We start from the raw sequence: 23,205 nt of genomic DNA on the forward strand, positions 1-23,205 counted from the left end.
TGGAGACTTGTAATACCCCCCCCCCACCCTCCCACCTGGAGGGGGCGCTACATGATACACATTTCCGCAGAGAACTTGCATCCACTCCCTGCCCCCAAGACCACCATAAAAGATAAAAACACCCCTATACATTAAATGCGGTCATGCTGATCCTATGTAGCAAGTTTGTATGGAATCGGCCCACAACTGTAGGAGGAGTAGAGGGACAAACAGGCAAACACACAAACACTGGTCCATGAATTATAGTAAGGATAAGGCAACAAAGGAGGAAGTGATTGTGAATTTAATGTTCGATCTTTATTTGCATTTAACATTGTTCTTAACAAACGAGATTAGGAACAACGCACTAACTCAGGCAGGATAGACCGAGTGGCCTTCTCATGCGCCAAAGTTCCCTATGTATATTTGTGTAACGTTGTCAAGAACAGGAAGAAATGGGGAGGGAAGGACAGAGAGTTGGGGGTGAGGGTGCATGGAGTTGGAAGAGGGAGAGTGAGACATTGGAAGGGGGAGGAGGTGGACTTGGGGTTGTGGAAAGAGGATTGAGTACTTGGGGTTTGGGGCAGTTGAGGACTTGAAAAAGAAAGGGGGAGGGGATGACAGTTGAATTGAGGAAGGGAGGGCAGAGAGGGGACATAGTTGGGATCAAGGGGTTTGAGGATTTTGAGAGGGTGGGAGGGTGGATTTCATTGGCTTGGGAGGTGGTTTGAGGATTTGAAGAAAGGGGGAAGGGAGCACAGAGTTTGAGTGTGGTGGGAGGGGGGTTCCAGACATGGGATTGTGTGTGGGTGGGGGGGTGGGGGTTAAGGACCTGAAGTTACATTTAATATTATTCAGAATTTCCATGGGTTCGTGATAGTCCCGTTGTGTCTTTTGGGCCCTCTAGGTATTTTGGGTTCTCATGGTTTTTTTAGGTCCTCAGGGTCTTTTGGATGCCCTAGCTCTTTTGTGTCCTTGGGTCATTTGGATCCCCTGGGTCTTTTGGGTCCTCAAGTTCTTTTGCATCTGCTGGGTCTTTTGGGTCCTTGGGATATTTTGGGTCCTCTGGGTCCTTTGGTTATTTTAGGTCTTCAGGGTCCTCGGGACTTTTGGGTGTTTTGGTTCCTCGGGGTCTTTATGGTCTTTAGGGTATTTTGTGTCTTGTCGATCTTCGGAGAATTTTTGGACTTTTGAGTCTTCTGGGTCTTTTGGGGCATTTTTGTGTTTTCAAGGTGTTTTGGGTATTTAAGGGTCTTCTGGTACTTTTGGGTCTTTTAGGTCTTTGAGGTCTTTTGGGTCTTAAGGGTATTTTAGGTCTCCAGGGTCTTTTGGGTCTTCAGAGTCTATAGGGACTTCTGGGTCCTCAGGGTCTTTTGGGTCTTCTGGGTCTTTTGGGGTCTTCGGGGTCATTTTTGTCTTTAGGGTCCTTAGAGGATCTACAAAGGTCTAAGGGGTCTCATCAGTCTAAATGGTTGACAGGTACATTCCAATAGTATTCCAATAATAGACATAGTCACACAGCTGGATGGACGGACGGACGGACAGACGGATCGAGGGACGGACGGAAGGAAGGAAGGATGCACGCCGAGACCGAGCTGTTTTCTTATATATGTATACAGGGGGCTGCAAAAGTAGGTATACAGTAAACACTGTACTTGTTTTCATTACTGCATACCTACTTTTGCACCCCCCTACATATATATATATATATATATATATATATATATATATATATATATATATATATATATATATATATATATATATGTATATATATATATATATATATATATATATATATATATAAATATATAAATATATATATATATATATATGTATTTATATATATATGTATATATATATATATATGTATATATATATATATATATATGTATATATTGTTGTGGTTACCAGATTCGCAAACCACCATTCAGGTCCCTTAGGTGAGGTATCTCGGTAAGTGCATGTGTAGTTAGGCCCAAACCCGTTGTCTAGTGGGAATACATGTCATTTATGCGAGCTGCGACTCTTCAGGATAGCCGTTTTTCTTTTACTATCTTTATTTTGGACCAACCGCCATGATTACGATCACAACCACAACATCAACCACCGACCACAACCACCGCTTCACCACAACCGCCACGACCTTCACGTCACACCTCGCAACCGTAGCATCGCCACCGTTCTTGCCCCGCTGTGGGTACCGGTGTTGGACTCATGCAGAACGCGCGTCGAACAGCGTGTACAAAATCACGGATTTTGTGCTTCAAAAACGGATCAAAAACGACACACGCCCACTTTTTGCCGTCCAATCGGTGAGCGAGGGGCGATTTGGCCCCGCCTCCAGAACGATCGATATATGCAAATTTGTGGATCAAAAAGCCTTCACGCCCACTTTTTCTCGGGCCAATGGGGAGCGAGGTGAAAGGTCAAAGGGAGGGGGTCAAAGGCGAAGTTACGGGGGGATAAAAGGACGGTGTTCGTCAGTCAGGAACGAGTCGCAAACGAGAACGAGAAGGAGTCGGGACGAAAGGAGAACGAGAACGGGAAGGAGTCAGCAGGACGAGAACGAGAAGGAGTCAGCAGGACGAGAACGAGAAGGAGAACGAGAACGAGAAGGAGTCGGAACGGAGGGGACGAGTGTGGAAGTCTGGAGCCCGAAGCCTGCAGTGGCTGGAGAAGCTGAAGAGAGCCGGACGAGGGGGTGCTCGCGTCGGTGCCAGGAGCTGCACGCCCGAGGGAGGCCGGCAGCGCGACCTGGCCGAGGTGGAGACGCACACCAGGGATAATAAAGATCCTCTATACCCCGAGCATCAGCAACCCCCTCCTGTTTCCCCCCGCGCTGAGATAGTGCGACCAAGGGGGCCCCGTTCCCACCCCCTGCCAGGCACTGTCCACGAGGCCCGCGGGTTGCGGGGCCATCGCCGCTCCGCGTCTCATCACCAGACGGGTAGGCCCGACCCGGTCTCGGCCTCAGGCCTGCCTCATTCTTGAGGGTATTTCTTTTCCTTGGTTTTGGGTATGTGTTCTCGGCGCCGTCTGTGAAGTAGAATTGTATAAGTGTTGCCGTGTGCTCGTGTAATCGGTATTAGCTCTGCATTGTTTTCGCTTTTATATTTGCTTTTTGTGTAAATGGAATTGTGTTTTCTTTTTTGTGTGCATTTGGTGGAATTGTATTTGTGTGCTTCCCGTGTGCCGCGAATAAATGTGCTTTATTGTTGAACTGTTCTCCCGCTTCGCTTCGTCTTTTCCCCCATTGAACCCTCATCTTGCTTCACGTAAAGGGTTGGTAGTGGGCTGAGTACGCCCGATAATTAATCGAACCGTCGAGGTCGACGATAACACCGCTCGGTTATTCTGATAGTACGGAACGGGTCGCTTAAGTGGCCCGTGTCCGAAGTCGACCTGCGGCGAGGTGCGATCGCCCGGTCTACCCTCCGCGTGGGTACTTAGGTAGGTCGAATTTGGCGAGCAACCCTATCCCACGCGGGGGCTGATTGGCTCGATCGCGGTGAGACCAAAAGGTCCACCCGTGACTGGTTCCCGGCGTTAGTCCGAGAGGGTCACGACTGGATTGTCCGTCCGGTGGGCGACGTGCCGCGATTCGAGTTACGTGGCCGTCAGCACGCCGGCGGGCGCGAAGACCGCAACACTGGTGTCAGGTCGTGCGATACAAATTCATCGCCCTCCTCTCGGCACTGGTATCGGAGAACAGGAAAACGGGCTCTCCTGTCTCCGGCTAAATTCACGGGAATCGGTCCAGGGGTGAGAGAAGCGACCCCCGATTCCCTCCAAATTACGAGCGAGCAAATTAACCCTTCACGAGAAGCAAGATGGCGTCTCAAGGCGAGCGGGAGCCGGGGGTATTAGAAATGTATATGTGTAGTAATGTAGAATCCATGGTCCAGGATGGAATCCCCATGCAGGAAATGTTGATTGTGCAGGAACACGGACTCGCCCAACTGAACCCAGGGCCCGAGGTGGGTGCGGCAGCGGCCGCGGTGTATGACACCTCCCCCCCCCCTCTCCACCAAGACCCTTCCCCAACCCCTGCCGAAACGGCTCACTCAAGCGCACCCGACATAGCCCAGCTATGCGCCATGCTGGCGGCAATGACAACGAAGATGGATGCGAATACACAACAAATAAACGAAAAGATGGATACAAAAATAAACGGAATGGAAGCAAACATGAAGGAAGAAATGAAAAAGTTCCGGGGTGAGACGCAGAACATGGGCCGATGCCTGCAGGCGGGCATGAAGGCCGTGACAAAGGAAATAATAGTGGAGACAAGGGAGGTAAAGGGTGAAGAGTTGGCAGAGACACGGGAGATAGAAAAAATAGAGGAAAGACTACACGAGGAAGACGGGGTAAGTGACGCACACACACACACGGAGGTAGTGGAGGATAATGGGGGTGAGCTCGCGGAGCGTGCAGGGACCCGGTGCGAGCAGCTGGATGGCCTCCTCCAGGAACGAGGGGAGGGAGTATGCCCCCTTGAGGCGAGTCACGACCAGGTGAGTTCGGTCGTGCTTTGCGAGGTTGAGGGGACGAGTGCTGTGGACGGGTGCACGGAGAGCTTGGGGGGTGTAGAGGCCCCGGAGACCCTTGTGGGGACATGAATCCCCAGTGTGGTTGTCCCTGTGTGTGTGGTGCAAGGCGTGAGTGCGTCCCCGTGTGTGGAAGCGACCCCGTGTGTGATTGGTGTGGTGGCGATTGTGCCGGAGTGCGTGCTTCCCAGCACGCCGTGTGTGAGTGAGGCCGTGTGTGTGAGTGAAACGGCCAGTATGAGTGAGGCACCACGTGTGAGTGGTGTGGTGGCGAGTGTGCCGGAGTGTGTGCTTCCCAGCACGCCGTGTGTGGATGACGCACCGCGGGTGAGTGTCCCCGCGTGTGTGAGTGAGGCACGGAGTGCGAGTGAGGCACCGCGGGTGAGTGTCCCCGCATGCGTGAGGGAACGGCCGTGTGCAAGGTCGCTGTGTGCCAGGGAGACCGTGTGTGTGAGAGAGCGGTATGAGAGGGAGATGTCGGTTGGCATGCGGGAGCACGCAGCCGCGTCTCCCCGTGTGAATGTGATGGAGTGGACTGTGTGCGTCGTAACACACAGGTGTGCGTGGGTTGAATGGCGACGACGGCGACATGTGAGTAAAGAAAGCCGAGTAGCGGCTGTAGCTATTTCGGGGACCGTGCCGGGTTCACCCAGCAGTGAGCACGCGGTTCGTGCTGTGCAACGCACGAGACCACCACGTGCTCACTTGCGAGAGTGAAGTCCCGGTCCGGAAACGCACGCGGTGGATTTGCCGATCCCGCGGACGGACAAAGATTAGGCAGGTAAATGGATTTGGACCGGACGGGTTCTCCAAGCGATCGTGTGTGTTAAGCTCCAACGGGCAAAGCACATGTGTTCGCGTGGGGAACCCCTCGAGACGTGGGGCTTGTTTTTTTTTATGCGCACGGTGACGTCATGGCTGCACGTGGGGTTGGAATCCGGCAGGAGGGGTATCTCTGCCGGATGGTCCCGTCCAAGGAGGGACGAGGAACACGTGCAGCTGCATGACGTCACGGGCAGGTGCAAAGTGCGCGAGCTCTGAGTTGCCGCGCAGGTGCTGCGCATGGAAAAAAAAAAAAAAGCAAGCCTCACTTTCGGGTGTACAGGATTCCTGGGCAAGGGGTGGAAGACCCCCTTGACCTGGGCACAGGATGGAAACTAGTTAGGGGGAAGGGTTAGCTTAGCTAGACCGACTTCATGGGGCAGGGGTAAGTCCTCATGGAGTCCGTGGAATGGATTAGTTAGAGGGATTGTAGCCAGATTTAGGTTGGGAAATAAAATGATTTATTTGGAGACAGTGACAGACTTGTGGATGTGTAGAGTTGACGTAGCTTAGCGACGTAGTGTTAAAAGGAACGTGCTGTAGTATAAGGGACGACGTGGGAGCACGAGTTAGTTAGGGGGTGCAGTTAGAAGGATGGCAGAGTTCAGCGGTGTGTGTGTTGAAGAGTTGAGAGGTGAGTACATGATGAGTGAGTGAGGCCAGCGGGTCTGTGTGAGTGGAGCGAATGGGGAATGCATGGTGCGATGAGTGATTGGGGGGAGGAGTGACTCCCGCCCAAGGGACCCCGGGGTCAGTGTAGAGTGAGTTAGCTGGGTTAGTCAAATTGAAAAATGGAGGTCGTTTTGTTGTTGATGGGTGTGTGGGCTCGAAACCCGTTTGGAGGGGTGCAGGAGCCCTGTTGACGGGCTTGGGAGCGTGGCTGCGAAAGGTGAGTATCGCTGAGTGGGTACCTCGGGCACCAGGCTAGTCGGCCGCGGTAGGCCATGGGCCCATGGGGGGCCGGGATAGAGTAGTGGGCATGGGTGCGCCTGCTTGGTGCGGGGGCCCGGGGCGCCATTAGCCGCGTGGGCAGTGTTCTGGGCACGGGTGACCCTCGGAAAGGGGCCCGGGAGGCCGGCCTGCCACGTGTGCGGTTCAGGGGAGGTGCCATGGGGGGCACTCCCCGGTGTTAGGGAGCTGGTAGGCTCGGAGGCAGTGTAGTGCCCGGGGGTGCCATAGCGGGAGATTCGGCAGAGGGTCGTGCCTGCCAAAGGGAGCCACGTGTCCCAGCCAGGAGACCGTGTGAGGGCACGGAGAGAAAATTGGGGGGCGAGGCCCGAAATTGTAAGGACACCAACACAGGCGACGGGAATCTGGGTTGTTAGAACCAATAGTTTAAGCGAGAGGCGCTTGTTGAAAGCCCCGGGGTAGTTTAACAGTTAAATGGTTAGGGTAGATTAGGAGATGTACCCCTCCGCACCATCCGTCCCCTCGCTGTCGTTGTGGGCCGCTGGACCCACTTTGGTTAAAGATCGCCGAACTCTGAGGAGGCCATTCTGAGGCTTCGTTGGGCCTCGACACAGGACGTTAGCTCTCCCTTATTCCCCTCCGGGAAGGGAACGTAGGGGTTGGGAGTAGGCTAGGTGACAGGATAGGTTAGCCGAACAAGGACGATAAAGGGGGTTAGGGGACGATTTATAGTGGGGAAGTAAAAATAAAAACAACAAAAAAATTAAGTTGGGGCTAAATTGGGGTTTGACAAATTAAGGGAGTGGGTAGGTACAGTGACAGGCAAAGGCGATAGGTTGGGAGGGAGACAGGTAGGTAGGTCCGAGCCCGCCTTCCAAGTGGCCAGCACCACCGCACTCCCTCCACCAACCTCCATTGAACGGCAAAGGCTGGCCAACTTCATCGGCTGGCCGTGTTTTGCTTCAAGGCGGAGGCCGGCCAACTTCATCGGCAGCTGTTGTTTTGCTGCAAGGCCTGTGCCATCGGCTGGCCGTGTTTTGCTTCAAGGCCTGTGCCGGCCACTTCATCTGCAGCTGTGGTACTTCAAGGCCTGTGCCGGCCAGTTCATCTGCCGGCTGTGTTTGCCTGCAGCGGCCTTCTTCGGCGGGCTGTGTTTGCCTGCCACCTTTGCCATGCCATGCCCACTGCCCCTGTTCACCAAGCCCCGTTCAATTTTTGCTTTGCCCCCCCCCCCTGTTCATTTCCATGTGCGCCAGGATCCGCAAGGCAACAGTTTGCAAGCTGCGAGAACTGCCCTGTTGGCAGCTACAACACGGGCCTGCAGTGGCGGCCCGTGCACCGTGTTTGTGTTCATGCATCCATTCGTTGTGCTCATTGCGTGTGCCACTTGAGCTGGCACAGAGACTGCGTTGTGCAGCCCATGCACCATTGTGGTTCACTGAGTTCAGTTCAAAAGGGAAGGCCTTGGACTGCGTGTGAGCAGCCAGCCACGTTCCCTGTCACCTGCATTGTTTGAGTCAGAGACTGCATGTGGGCAGCCTGGCTCCCTGCTAACTGCTTTTCTTTGCAGAGTTCAATGATCCTGGGCCATGGTTTAGTGTAAAATTTGTAAGTTAAGGTTAAGATGTACTGTACATATGAGTGCGCCCCCGGCATGTATGTCTTAGCGCCGGCAATTTTATTTAAGTCGTCCGTGTGAGTGAGTTTGTTTAGGTAGTTACGCAGCCCTCAGGTTATTTATTTTGGGGACACGAATACCATGAATGTCGCACTCAGGGATCCGTAGGTAAAATGTACTAGGGGAAAACTACACATGATGGCACACGAAAATTTGACGACTCGGGACGAGTCTGTAAAAAGGGAAGGGGGTAGTGTTGTGGTTACCAGATTCGCAAACCACCATTCAGGTCCCTTAGGTGAGGTATCTCGGTAAGTGCATGTGTAGTTAGGCCCAAACCCGTTGTCTAGTGGGAATACATGTCATTTATGCGAGCTGCGACTCTTCAGGATAGCCGTTTTTCTTTTACTATCTTTATTTTGGACCAACCGCCATGATTACGATCACAACCACAACATCAACCACCGACCACAACCACCGCTTCACCACAACCGCCACGACCTTCACGTCACACCTCGCAACCGTAGCATCGCCACCGTTCTTGCCCCGCTGTGGGTACCGGTGTTGGACTCATGCAGAACGCGCGTCGAACAGCGTGTACAAAATCACGGATTTTGTGCTTCAAAAACGGATCAAAAACGACACACGCCCACTTTTTGCCGTCCAATCGGTGAGCGAGGGGCGATTTGGCCCCGCCTCCAGAACGATCGATATATGCAAATTTGTGGATCAAAAAGCCTTCACGCCCACTTTTTCTCGGGCCAATGGGGAGCGAGGTGAAAGGTCAAAGGTGAAGTTACGGGGGGATAAAAGGACGGTGTTCGTCAGTCAGGAACGAGTCGCAAACGAGAACGAGAAGGAGTCGGGACGAAAGGAGAACGAGAACGGGAAGGAGTCAGCAGGACGAGAACGAGAAGGAGTCAGCAGGACGAGAACGAGAAGGAGAACGAGAACGAGAAGGAGTCGGAACGGAGGGGACGAGTGTGGAAGTCTGGAGCCCGAAGCCTGCAGTGGCTGGAGAAGCTGAAGAGAGCCGGACGAGGGGGTGCTCGCGTCGGTGCCAGGCGCTGCACGCCCGAGGGAGGCCGGCAGCGCGACCTGGCCGAGGTGGAGACGCACACCAGGGATAATAAAGATCCTCTATACCCCGAGCATCAGCAACCCCCTCCTGTTTCCCCCCGCGCTGAGATAGTGCGACCAAGGGGGCCCCGTTCCCACCCCCTGCCAGGCACTGTCCACGAGGCCCGCGGGTTGCGGGGCCATCGCCGCTCCGCGTCTCATCACCAGACGGGTAGGCCCGACCCGGTCTCGGCCTCAGGCCTGCCTCATTCTTGAGGGTATTTCTTTTCCTTGGTTTTGGGTATGTGTTGTCGGCGCCGTCTGTGAAGTAGAATTGTATAAGTGTTGCCGTGTGCTCGTGTAATCGGTATTAGCTCTGCATTGTTTTCGCTTTTATATTTGCTTTTTGTGTAAATGGAATTGTGTTTTCTTTTTTTTGTGTGCATTTGGTGGAATTGTATTTGTGTGCTTCCCGTGTGCCGCGAATAAATGTGCTTTATTGTAGAACTGTTCTCCCGCTTCGCTTCGTCTTTTCCCCCATTGAACCCTCATCTTGCTTCACGTAAAGGGTTGGTGGTGGGCTGAGTACGCCCGATAATTAATCGAACCGTCGAGGTCGACGATAACACCGCTCGGTTATTCTGATAGTACGGAACGGGTCGCTTAAGTGGCCCGTGTCCGAAGTCGACCTGCGGCGAGGTGCGATCGCCCGGTCTACCCTCCGCGTGGGTACTTAGGTAGGTCGAATTTGGCGAGCAACCCTATCCCACGCGGGGGCTGATTGGCTCGATCGCGGTGAGACCAAAAGGTCCACCCGTGACTGGTTCCCGGCGTTAGTCCGAGAGGGTCACGACTGGATTGTCCGTCCGGTGGGCGACGTGCCGCGATTCGAGTTACGTGGCCGTCAGCACGCCGGCGGGCGCGAAGACCGCAACAATATATATATATATATATATATATATATATATATATATATATATATATATATATATATATATGTATATATATATATATATATGTATATATATATATATATATGTATATATATGTATATATATATATATATATATATATATATGTATATATATGTATATATATATATGTATATATGTATATGTATATATATATATATATATATATATATATATATATATATACATATTGTTACGGCTGTGGAAATTCGCAATACATCATAAAGGTCCTCAGATCAGTTATCCCGGTAAGTTGGTGTTAGATAGGTTTCCCCACCATTGTTTAGAGGGATTTCTTCGTATTCACCGGGCTGCGACCCTTTGAGATGGTGTTTTTCTTTTTCTATCGTTATTTTGGACCAACCATACCTCACAACCAGATCGCCACCACCGACATCGTTCCAAAACGGCCACAACCAAACCACCACCACCTTTGCTCTTTTTACCTACACAACCATCAACAACCCCACGCCACGAACATCGCCTCACCTTCGTTCCGAATACGACGCCCTCTTCACTGCAGGCAGAGGCAAAGGGTTCTCTCGCCGTTTGGAACGCCGGTGATTTCTACCACGTCCGCTCCCCGGGGGTCGGAGGTCAAATTGACGGATCGTGAACGCCGGTGATTTCTACCACGTCAGCTCCCCGGGGGGTCGGAGGTCAGTGACGGATCATGAACGCCGGTGATTTCTACCACGTCCGCTCCCCGGGGATCGGAGGTCAAAGTGCAGAGGTCGAATCTCGTCTCCCCGGCCCTATATAAAGCCGAACAGAACGGAGTTTCGCGTCAGGAGAAGGTGCTTCCAAGTACTTCCGGTATTTCGGGATCACCTCTGGTTCTGAGTACTTCTATGTTGGTATTGATCGGTAAGTTCCTTATTTTCACTCTTGGGGATCCCCAGGGGATGAGAGTATATGGAGGGGGTGACGGGTGAGGATGATTGGGCGCCCTCCTCAAGAAGTGTTAGAACTTCTCGAGTGTCGGCCATGAAGAGGGGCAGGCTCGGTGATCGAAGTAGTGAGGAGTCGGAAGTGTGGAAAGGGGTTAAGGATAAAGAGGAGCCGGGGGATAAATTCCCGATTATAATTTCGGCTGTGGAAGGGTCCAAGTCGTTAATTTTCAATAACCCGATAAAATTGGCAAGCGTAATTGGAAAATAATTTGGTGACGTAGATTGTGCAAGGAAACTTCGATCGGGTGACCTTCTGATCCAGTGCAAATCGGTGGCCCAGCGGGAAAAGATTCTGAGAGTCTCTCTTTTTGGGGATATTCGAATATCTGCTCACATCCCCAGGTCTTTAAGGGAATGCTGGGGGGTAATTTATGGGATTGACCTGGACATTGATATGGAGGTTATCAAGAGGCATGTGGCTGACATGGGAGTAGGTGATGCCTGTCATCTTACGTCGGTGAGGGATGGTGCGAAGGTCGATACCACATGTGTGGTGTTGTCCTTCTCCATCCCGGTCCTTACCCCTAAAGTGTTCTTGGGCTACCAAGCCTTTCCTGTTCGGGAGTATATCCCTCCCCCTTTAAGATGTTACAAATGCCAAAGATTCGGTCATACTGCAACATCCTGTCGGGGTAAACGGCGTGCAGCAAGTGTGATGGGGATCATGAGTATGAGAGTTGTACGTGCGTTAAGATGTGCTGTGCCAATTGCGGTGGGGAGCACAGTGCAGCCTACAGAGGCAGTCTGGAATTTCAAAGAGCGGCCCAGATCCAGCAAGTGAAAACCACTGGGAAGTTATCGTATGTGGAGGCGGTGCTCAAGGTCCACAAAATTGTGTTGCCAGTCAAAGAAACGAATAGGATTACTAAAACTCCAGCTCCGGTTAAGATACAAACAGTTTCGGTTGGTTGTCAGATGGAGACAATAGATCAGGATTGCCAAACTGAGGATTCAAGTGCCATGGTGGTTTTGAACATTTCTAAATTGGGGTTCATTGAATTTATTACTGAGGTGGTTAATTGCACAGCTGTTGTACAAAGGAGATCGGAGAAGATTAGCATTATTGCTTCAGCAGCTTGCAAACATCTGGGTTGGGATGGTATTTCTACCACGAATATTAATAAGATATTTAACAAGACGGGCAATAAAAAGAGAGAGAAACCAGTCCTGATGCCAAACAGTCTCAGGACCCAATGTGATTAATGTTAATAATCTAATGGAATGCTAAAAGTCTCGTGGCGCACGGGTCCGAATTTAAAAAATACGTCTCTGAGTTGTTAACTAAACTGGATATATTTGTTTTCAAGAAACATGGCTCAAGGAGCAGAATCGATTCCATATGCCGGGGTATACCCTTATTCATAGGGATAGAGCTCGAGGTAAAGGGGGTGAGTGTGGCATTATGGTGAAATTTGGTGTTCCTTTCACGGAAACGGAAGACATTACGGAGCTGGAGTGTATTCTTATCAAGGTCCATGGCTCGAGGGGGAGGGTTACAATTATAAACTTCTATAATCCTTGCCAACCATTGAGGCACAAGAGTCTTCAGGAGGTTTTTAGAAGGTGTGAGGGGGTGGTACTTGTCTGTGGCGATTTCAACAGCCATAATATTCTCTGGGGCTCCAAAAACACTGATAGGAATGGCGATATTATTGAGGATTTGATCGATGAATTCGATATGGTGATATTAAATGGCGGACAGGGAACATGAATAAATCCATCCACAGGGAAGATGTCCCCTCTGGATCTCACTCTTATTTCTTCAATAGAAGCTGCGAGATGCGATTGGGAAGTCCATGATGACAACCTTGGGAGTGATCACTTTCCTGTGATCACAAATCTCCAATGTGAAAGGGGTTCTGTGGACTCACTCGGTCCGGCTTCTTGGAACTTTTCTAAGGCGAATTGGGGTCAGTTTTCAGATCGATGTGTCAGGGAAGTGAAGGAAGAGATTGGTGTTTACAACACAGATAGCATCAATAAGAATATTGTTCAAATTATGTATAACATTGCTTGGGAAACAATCCCAACCTCAATTCCTTCAGGGGGGTAGGAAAATTAAGGTCCCCTGGTGGAATGAGGATTGCAAATTGGCAATCCAGGGAAGATGGGTGGCTCTAAAGAGACTTAGGAAAACCCTCAGGTTGGAGGACGTTATAAAGTATAAGAGGAAAAGGGCAAAAGCCCAAAGAACTATAAAACGGGCCAAGCCTGCCTCTTGGAAATCATTTTGTTCATCAGTTAATCCGGATACCCCTCTCAAAACTATATGGGGAAGAGTCAAAAGTATACAGGGATTTAAGTCGGGAGGGAGATCTTTTCCAGTGATCATTTCCCAGAACATAGCCCTGTGTTCTAATGCAGACAAGGCAGAAGCCGTGGGCCAATTCTTTTCTGGTAGTGAGAATATCATAAAGGATGACGTTTTAGAGGCTCGTTTTCCCCAAGTTGGAAGTCAAACCAGGCTGATCACCAATACAGTTCTGCCTTGAAACCCTTCACTCAATCTTGACTTCACTATTTGGGAACTGAAGCAGGTGATTCTTTCGGTTAAGAATAGTGTGGTGTAGTGGCACCACTACCACGACACTACAAATAGCGCCCCAGGCCCGGATCGGTTATCGTTCCTTATGTTCAAATACTTGGAGGATCGGGTGTTGAGAGTGTTCCTGAGTTTCTTCAACAGGATTTGGGCTTTAGAGAAGCTTCCCGGCGATTGGAAACACGCTATTGTAATTCCTATCCTGAAAGAGGGGAAAGATGGCACTGTGCCATATTCGTATCACCCAATCTCCCTTATCTCAGTTGTTTGCAAATTAATGGAGAAAATGGCGAATAATTCCGATTGGTCTTCTTCTTGGAAAAGAACAACCTATTGTATAAAGGCCAGAGCGGTTTTCGAAAGGGACGGTCCGTTATGGATCACATTTCCGCGCTGGCAAATGATGCAAGGAAATCCCTAGGTAATCAGGAGTCTCTTCTGGGAGTGTTCCTCGATATCCAAAAGGCATACGATCCAGTCTGGAAAAATGGCCTCCTTTATAAACGGAGTAATCTCGGGGTCAATGGCAGAATGTACGATTGGATTGGTGACTTTTTATCGAATCGAATATTTCGGGTGAGGGTTGGCCTGAGCCTCTCCTCTTCGTTTCATTCTGAAAAGGGCATTCCCCAGGGAAGCTGCTTGAGCCCAACACTCTTTAGTATTATGATAAATGATGTTGCCTCCATCCGCAAGCTCCATAGCAAGTTATTCCTGTTTGCTGACTACATTGCTATGTGGATTCGATGTAAAAATCTTGCTACTTCGAGTAAAAAAACTCCAGGGCGATATCCGGCTCGTGGAGAAATGGGCCGAAGATTGGGGTTTTAAACTATCAGCTGACAAGTCCAAGTTTATCATATTTTCCCGTAAGAAGAAAACGGATGATATAGCAATGGTAATTAATGGCACTTGCATCCATCCATCTCGAGTGGTGTCTTTCTTAGGAGTCACCTTTGATAAGCGACTAACCTGGACCCCGCAGGTGAAGGAGCTGATTGGTAAATGTGCCAAAGGCATAAATTTATTACGTTGTCTCTCTGGAACAGAGTGGGACATCGTGACAGTCTTCTCATGATATACAAAGCTAAAATTCGTTCCCACCTGGATTACGGATGCCTGGCTTCCGGTGATATGGCCAAGAGCAACCGAAAAAAAAAACTTGAGACTGTCCAGTCAAAAGCCCTTCGTGTATGTTTAGGTGCTTTTACTAGCACTCCAGTGTCTGCCCTACTGGTGGAAATAGGTGAGATGCCCTTGTCCCTTCGCTGGGAGATGCTGAGAATGAAATATTGGGCTAGATCCATTTCTTCTGGGGACAGCCATCCTGGCAAATCCTAATTTGAAAATTGTTGGGAATACCTGAAGTTAGACAACAACTCTGCTTCCTTGCCTCTTGGCCTGTATCAAGTTAGCCAAGGAAATGAAGCTGGACTCCTTTCCAGTCAGCCCCCAACATAAAGCCCCCATTTGGCCCCCCTGGACACTCGAACCCCGAAGTCTCCGCATGGATCTCTGGGGAAAAATGGATTCAGTTAATCCTGTGGTAAAGCGCAACCTGGCTATCGAGTTTATAAATACAAGTTGGAGTCAATCTTTGCATATACATGTCGATGGGTCCAAAGAACCCTCTCGAAGAAGGACAGCGGGGGCGATATGTATCCCCGATGTCCGTGTGGTCAGGACTTTTCGGTGAACCGATCATCTTTCAGTTTTCTCGACGGAACTATTTGCAATCATCAGAGATATGGAATGGATAATCGAGTTCAATCCTCTTAGTGCAGTTATCCTCTCGGACTCACTTTGGGCATGACAGGCGCTGGAATCCTTCCAGGGTGGCTGCAGGTATGACTTGGTCCTCGAACCTTGGCATTTGTATAACATCATGAACTGGAGGGGTCTGGTGGTGGATTTGTGCTGGATCCCTGCTCATGTGGGCATCGGGGGGAATGAGGCCAGTGACCTTGCGGCAAAGCAGGCCCTCAGAATGGACAATGTCACCCAAATCCCCTTGGGACCTTCAGAAATCATTAGTCTGGTCAAGCACCGTATTGTGGGAAAATGGCAATGTCAGTGGGACTCCTGCACGAAGGGGAGATTTTTTCACAAGGTGCAGTCGGAGGTGGTTCCGCTTGTTAAGCTCCCCAGGCTCTCCCAGTGGGATGAGGTAGTGCTTTGTGGAGTAAGACTCGTGCACTGTCGCTTTAATGCATACCTCCATAGAATTGGATGTCACCCTACGGGGTTCTGTGATGTGTGCAGAAAACCTGAAGATTTAAACCACTTATTTCTAAATTGCCCTCTCCATTGGGGAATCGAGGCAGCGTCTTGTACGGCGTATAAGAGTTATGGGGACAAGGGTGTTCGACCTGCAGGTGATGCTGCGGCGGATGAACTGGAAGCACCCTCAACTCTGTAACGCGGTATTAAAATTCCTGAAGGAATGTGGGAGACCTATTTAAAATGTATCTGCCTTTGAAGGGCTCTGGCTGTGGCGAGTTTGATCAGATTCCGGTGCGTGGCGTGGATAGAGCCTCCTGGCTCTGACAGAGCCATTAAACCCTCAACAACAACAACAGCTTCGTGTCAGTCTGTTGAGCCGTCAGTCTGGAAGCGTCGGAGAGCCTTACGTGAGTTAACTGCAGTCTGCCGCGGTCTGGAAGGATCAGAGAGCCTGGAGAACACCAGAGGGCTACGTGGAGACCACAGCCGGGGAAAAGGCTACGTGGAGACCACAGCCGGGGAAAAGGCTACGTGGAGACCACAGCCGGGGAAAAGGCTACGTGTAGACCACAGCCAGAGATAGCTTGCCAGCGCCAAGACAGTCTGAGGTGATCGGACCTCGGCGCGATTCGCGCATTGCTGAGGGCCGAACGGGGTCTAAGAGGGCATGAACGCTGATCGAGCATTAACTCTTATCGAGCATCAGCACTGAGAGAGCGTTGATAGACCCATTTGTTCCTCTCAGCCGCGTTGCCGGCCGGGGCCCGAATCACCTCGCCTTGGCAAGGCTGCAATCAGGCGCGGCTGTCCTAGTGGCCGTGGGGAGAAGGCGTCACGACCTGCCCATCGTTGCAAGGCCCGAGATCAGGCGCGGCTGTCCTAGTGGCCGTGGGGAGAAGGCGTCACGACCTGCCCATCGTTACAAGGCCCGATATCAGGCGTGGCTGCGCTAGCTGCCGTGGGGAGGCGACGTCGCGACCTGCCCATCGTCGCACCACGAGGGTGCGGGTAAGCCGCATCGGTCTCGCGTGCCCATTCGGTCAACCAAGGCTCACGTACTATAAAGGTCCACGGACCCTGTCTGCCACTCTCGTCTTTGGGAGTGGCCATTCCTTTGCTTTTGAATGAATGCTGTGGCGCCATGTCCTGTGACGTGACGACTGTATAAGTGACTGTGCATGTACATTGATCCTTGCTCATATTCGGTGGTATTGCTTTTGCTTCCTTTCTTGTATTATTGCATCATTACTGCCTGGTTGTACATATGTGCATGACCGCCTTGCTTGTGATGTGTGTGTAAATAACAAATGTCCTTGTGTGAAATGTATCACGTTCGTTGCATCCTATTTCCCCATTGAAAGCACCATCTTGCATCGTGGAATAATTAGTTGGGTTTTAAACACCCGGGTAAGAGAATCGGATCCGTTGAAGTCGGCGATAATACCCGCTCAGTTATCGCTGTAAAACGGAACAGACTGCTTAAGCGGTTCGTGTCGTAAGCCGACCTGCGGCGCGGTGCAGCCCCTCGGTAGGTGACCCGCGCGAGTACTTAGGTATTTCGATGTTCGTCGAGTGACCCTATTTCGCACAGGTTGAATGCGGACTGGGCTGTGGTGATGTTAAAACCCCACCCGTAACTGGTTCCTGGTGATAGTTCCAGGAGGGTCACGACTGAATTGTCCGACCGGTGGGCGACGCGGTTGCGATTAGAGTTACGGGGCCGATCGCACGCCTGCGGGCGCGAATTCGTAACAATATATATATATATATATACATATATATATATATATATATATATATATATATATATATATATATATATATATATATATATATATATATATATATATATATATATATATATATATATATATATATATATATATATATATATATATATATATATAGTTACGGCTGTGGTAATTTGCAGAACACCATAAAAGTTAGTTAGTTCACTTATTCCGATAAGTCTGTGTTCAGTGAGATTTCCCCACTGTTGTTTAGAGGGAATTCTTCGCATTCACCGGGCTGTGACCCTTTAAGGTAGGTTTTGCTTTTTCTATCGTTATTTTGGACCAACCATACCTCAACAACCAAATCACCACAAACAAGATCGCTCCCCTTAACCACAACGCCAACCCCGCCACCATCACCGCAACCACAATCACCTCTACTGCCTACCACAACCAAATCGCCACCACTAACATTGTTCCCAAACGACCACAACCAAACCACCACCACCTTCGCCCCTTTACCTCCACAACCGTCAACAACTACACACCACAAACATCGCCTCACCTTCGTTCCCGAAACGATGCCATCTTTGCGCCAGCAGCGGCAGGATCCGATCCAACGGCATCACTGCAGGGAGAGGCAAGGGTTCTCTCGCCGTGCAGCGCAAGTCTGGTGATTTCTACCACGTCCGCTCTGTGTGGAAGCTTCGCCTCGAAAAACGGATCACAGGAGAGAAAGGGGCGGGGCCTGTGGGGGTCGCAGGGTGTTGATTTCTACCACGTCCACTCTGTGTGGAAGCTTCGCTCTCGGAGAATCGGATCCAGAGTGCCGGTGATCTCTACCACGTCTGCTTTCCGTGCAGGGTCAAGGGTCAGAGAGCAAAGGCCAAATCTCGTCCCCCCCGGCCCTATATAAGGGCGAGCAGAACAGAGCTTCGAGGCAGTCTGGAGGGGTCGGAGAGCCGAGTGGAGCCCGAAGTCTGGAGAGAGTCAGTCGAGGAAAGCCAAGGAGCTGCGTGGAGACCACAGCCGGGGAGAGCTTGCCAGCACCAAGGCAGTCTGAGGTGATCAGACCTCGGCACAGTTCGCGCATCGCTGAGGAGCGAACGGGGTCGTAAGAGCATCAACTCTTATTGAGCATCAACTCTTATAGAGCATCAACTCTGACAGAGCACTAAAGTCCCGTTCGTTCCTCTCAACCGCCTTTCCGGCCGGGCCAGGATCACCTCGCCTTGGCAAGGCTGCAATCAGGCGCGGCTGTCCGAGTGGCCGTGGGAAATAGGCGTCACGACCTGCCCATCGTCGCAAGGCCGCAATCAGGCGCGGCTGTCCTCGAGGCCGTGGGAAGCAGACGTCACTACCTGTCCATCGTTGCAAGGCCGCAATCAGGCGCGGCTGTCCTCGTGGCTGTGGGAAGCAGACGTCACTACCTGCCCATCGTCGCACCACGAGGGTGCGGGTAAGCCACATCGGTCTCGCGAGCCCATTCGGTCAACCAAGGCTCACACACTATAAAGGTCCACGGACCCTGTCTGCCACTCTCTTCTTTGGGAGTGGCCATTCCTTTGCTTTTGAGTGAATCTTGTGGCGCCGTGTCCTGACAAGTAAAAACTGTTAAGTGACTACACTAATAATATTCATATTCGGTCGTAGTGCTTTCCCTTGCTTTTGTTTGCCTGTATTCGTGTTGGCTGTACATACGTGCATGTGTAAAATAAATGTGCTTTGTTCAAATGTAACCCGTTCGTCGCGTCCTCCTTTTACCATATTGGAAATGCCATCTTGCATCGTGGAATAAATAGTTGGGGTTTAAACACCCGTTCAATAGAATCGGATCCGGCGAGGTCTGGCGATAATACCCGCTCGGTTATTACTGCAGAACGGAACGGACCGCTTATGCGGTTCGTGTCCCAAGCCGACCTGCGTCGAGGTACAGTCGCCCGGTCGGCTGCCCGCGCAGGTACTTAGGTATCTCAAATTCGGCGAGTGACCCTATCTTGCGTGGGTAGACAATTGGCTCTGCCATGGTGGGGATTAGAAACCCACCCATGACTGGTTTCCGGCGTTAGCTCTAGAAAGTCACGACTGAATTGTCCGTCCGGTGGGCGACGCGGTTGCGATTAGAGGTAAGCGGCCGATCGCACGCCGGCAGGCGCGAATTCGCAACAATATATATATATATATATATATATATATATATATATATATATATATATATATATATATATATATATATATTTCTATATATATATATATTTCTATATATATATATATTTCTATATATATATATATTTCTATATATATATATATATATATATATATATATATATATATTTCTATATATATATATATATATATATATTTCTATATATATATATATATATATATATTTCTATATATATATATATATATTTCTATATATATATTTCTATATATATATGCCAAGACGAAGCATATATTCTTTTTTAACCTTTGTTATTTAGAAGCGATTTTGGTTCAAATAACTGAGAGGGATTTCCACAATGGGAAAGTTGTAAAAATCACTCAGTCCTAGTCAATGGATATTATATTGTTATGGCTGTGGAAATTTGCAATGCACCAAAAAGGTCCTCAGGTTAGATATATCGATAAGTTCATGTGTAGTTAGTCCACACATGTTGTTTAGAGGGAATATGTGTGATTCATCCGGACTGCGACGCTTTGAGTTAGCCATTTTTCTTTACCTGTCGCTATTTTGGAACAACCACGCCATCTCAACAACCACGCCATCCACACCACAACGCCACTAAAGGAGCAACGAAACCAGCCCCACCCCAATTTCTCCTCCGGTAAACAAGTTTGACGGTTGGAAACCAGCCCCACCCCAATTTCTCCTCCGATAAACAAGTTTGACGGTTGGAAACCAGCCCCACCCCAATTTCTCCTCCGGTAAACAAGTTTGACGGTTGGAAATCAGCCCCACCCCAATTTCTCCTCCGGTAAACAAGTTTGACGGTTGGAAATCAGCCCCACCCCAATTTCTCCTCCGGTAAACAAGTTTGACGGTTGGAAACCAGCCCCACCTCAATTTCTCCTCCGATAAACAAGTTTGACGGTTGGAAACCAACTCCCGCCCCAATTTCTCTGGAATGTTCCTCCCCCCACCCACGTGCCGTGAAGGGCGGGACGGCCGCAGGAGAAATAAAAGGGCAAGAGGAGCGCCTGGAAAGAGCGCGGACAGCAGAGATTTGGGGCAGTCGTGTGGAAGTCTTGGTCGTCGTGGTCTTGGTCAAAGTCTGTTGCGGTCCAAGTCTTCGTCATAGACAGACTTGGGGCAGTCGGGTGGAAGTCTTGTCCTAGTGGTCGTGGGGAGAAGGCATCACGACCTGTCCACCGTTGCAAGGCCCGAGATCAGGCGCGGCTGTCCTCGTGGTCGTTGGGAGAAGGCGTCACGACCTGCCCACCGTTGCAAGGCCCGAGATCAGGCGTGGCTACGCTAGTTGCCATGGGGACGAGACGTCGTGACCTGCCCACCGTCGCACCACGAGGGTGTGGGTAAGACCCTTCGGTCTCGTGGGCCTTTTCGGTCATCCACGGCCCACAACCATAAAGGTCTACGGACCCCGTCTACCCCCTTGCCTGTGAGGGAGGTTTTTCTTTGTTTTTGTATGCATGCTGTGGCGCCGTGTCCTGCCAAGTAAAAACTGTGTAAGTGCTTGTAAATAATAATTATAGTCGGTCGTATTGCTTTTGCATTCTATTTGTTGCTTGTATATTGCATGATTCCTTGCTTGTGTTGTGTGTGCAATATGTGCTTTGTAATAAATGTGCTTGTGTGAAATGTATCCCATTCGTCGTCTCTTTCCCCATTGAAAGTGCCATCTTGCATCACGTAAGGGATTGGTAGTGGGTTAAGACACCCAGTAAATAATCTGAACCGTCGAGGTCAGCAATAACTCCGCTCGGTTATTCCTGCAGCACGGAACGAGCCGCTTAAGCGGTTCGTGTCCGGAGTCGACCTGCGGCGTGGTACAACTCTTCGGTACGCTACCCGCACGGGTACTTAGGTATATCGGCGATTCGCGCGGGTAGAATGCGGACTGGGTTGTGGTGAGGTTAAACCCCCACCCGTGGCTCGCTCCTTGGCGGTAGTTTCAAGAGGGTCACGACTGAATTGTCCGTTCCGGTGGGCGACGCGTCGCGATTTGAGTTACGTTGCCGATCGCACGCCGGGCGGGCGAAATTCGTAACAATATTAATGAAGAAATATATTGTTGTCGAAGACACTTTTTAAAAGCTTGATGGTCCATTATGAAATGTAACAATAAAATTAATACAATGTGAATTATGTGGTTACCTGAAGAAGTCATTTGTGCGATCACGGCCGTGTCGTGCATTCGCACAAGCACAACACTGCTGTATATTTCACACGATGCAAAAACTCCAAATCTGGTGCCTCTGGTGAGCCCGCGCTCCCTCGGGCATTGAAAATTCAGCAGTCAGCAAAAAGTGTGGAAATCCTTGAGACAAAGACTGCTTGGCGAATGTAAAACAATTTGTTGCTCATGTTTTGCTTTTTTTTTATATTCCACAGTGTTCAATGAGATATTACATGATGGGGTTGAAAACGAACGAATATTGCAAATGCTTTAATGCTTGCAGAGGGGAATTCGAAATAGTTGATATCTGGAACTAAAGCTGTTTTCAACTTGGGAATTGTACAGGCCAAGAAACAGGGCAGAACCTTTCAAACAGCCCACACTGACAACAAGAGTCCAACAGTTCGTTCTCTCAGGGGATCAATATCGCAATGGCAATGGCGACTAATTAAGGATTGAATTTCCAAAGAAGCATTTGCATCAAATCAAGGCTATCAATCAATTGCATGGTGAAAATTGCTGTAGATAATTCAAGCAAGACGTTCAATCATCGATCGATCTCTTGTGAAGGCTTTTTGTTTTGCATGTGGTCACTGTGAAGGATGTGATAGCAATAGGTCTTTGTTGGACTCGTGTTTTTTTTTGGCAAGCAACTACCATTGGTGCATTCTCCTTTTGCTCAACCTCCATGTCTGTGAATATTTCATGTTTGGTGTGGTCAAGCTATTTGGTGTCTGAGCACAAAGCTCGTGATGTCAACATATCAGTTTCATATATTAACTACTCTGTTGATTTGTCAATTTCTCATGAGAAAGGTGGGAGCAAGATGCCCCTTTTAGGAAAATGGGGGTGGAAATCACCCTCCCACCCCACATAATCTCCCCAGTCATGGTTATTTGTTCAATAACCTGCATCTCCACACTTTGGCTGATGGTACAATGGATGATGTCGAGTGAAAATTGTTCAGTATATACAGTACTTAACGAAACAGTACATTAACGAAACAAAAGCACACTGGCAACCTATTACAAAATTGGTGGAGAAGTACTTGGTGCAATTCTTTGTTGATTGGACCATTTTCCTCTTTAATTATACGTGTGTGTGTGTGTGTACATGTATGTATGTATGTATTATATATATATATATATATATATAATATTATATATATATTACATATATATTACATATATATATATATATATATATATATTGCGCCTGTAATCCAGCTAGTTGGAGGATCGCTTGAGGACGGGGGGCTCTTTGCTGGGCCATGCTATGAGAGGGTGTAGGGCAGCCCAGAATCATGGCGAAACCCAATCCTTATCCCTGTGTCGTAAGAGGCGACCAATATATATATATTAGATACGTCTCAAAATATCTATATATGCCAATAGATATATATATATATATATATATATATATATATATATATATATATATATATATATATATATATATATATATATTACGTTTATTACATATAAGAAG

The 23,205-nt window shown here is 49.3% G+C and overlaps 1 protein-coding gene across 1 annotated transcript in view; it reads right to left on the reverse strand.

The window, feature by feature from the left end:
- The window catches only part of LOC147022227 (uncharacterized), a 36,559-nt gene extending 16,327 nt beyond the window's left edge, over positions 1 to 20,232 (reverse strand). The window contains exon 1 of the mRNA XM_085892923.1: positions 20,083 to 20,232. Coding sequence (XP_085749049.1) covers positions 20,083 to 20,128 — 46 coding nt within the window. The 5' untranslated portion in view covers positions 20,129 to 20,232. The remainder of the gene's footprint in view (positions 1 to 20,082) is intronic.
- Positions 20,233 to 23,205: the final 2,973 nt, after the last annotated feature.

The sequence above is a fragment of the Eptatretus burgeri genome, chromosome 8 (assembly GCF_056783735.1).
Source record: "Eptatretus burgeri isolate ZD-2024b chromosome 8, Ebu_testis_v1, whole genome shotgun sequence".
Classification (NCBI taxonomy): domain Eukaryota; kingdom Metazoa; phylum Chordata; class Myxini; order Myxiniformes; family Myxinidae; genus Eptatretus; species Eptatretus burgeri.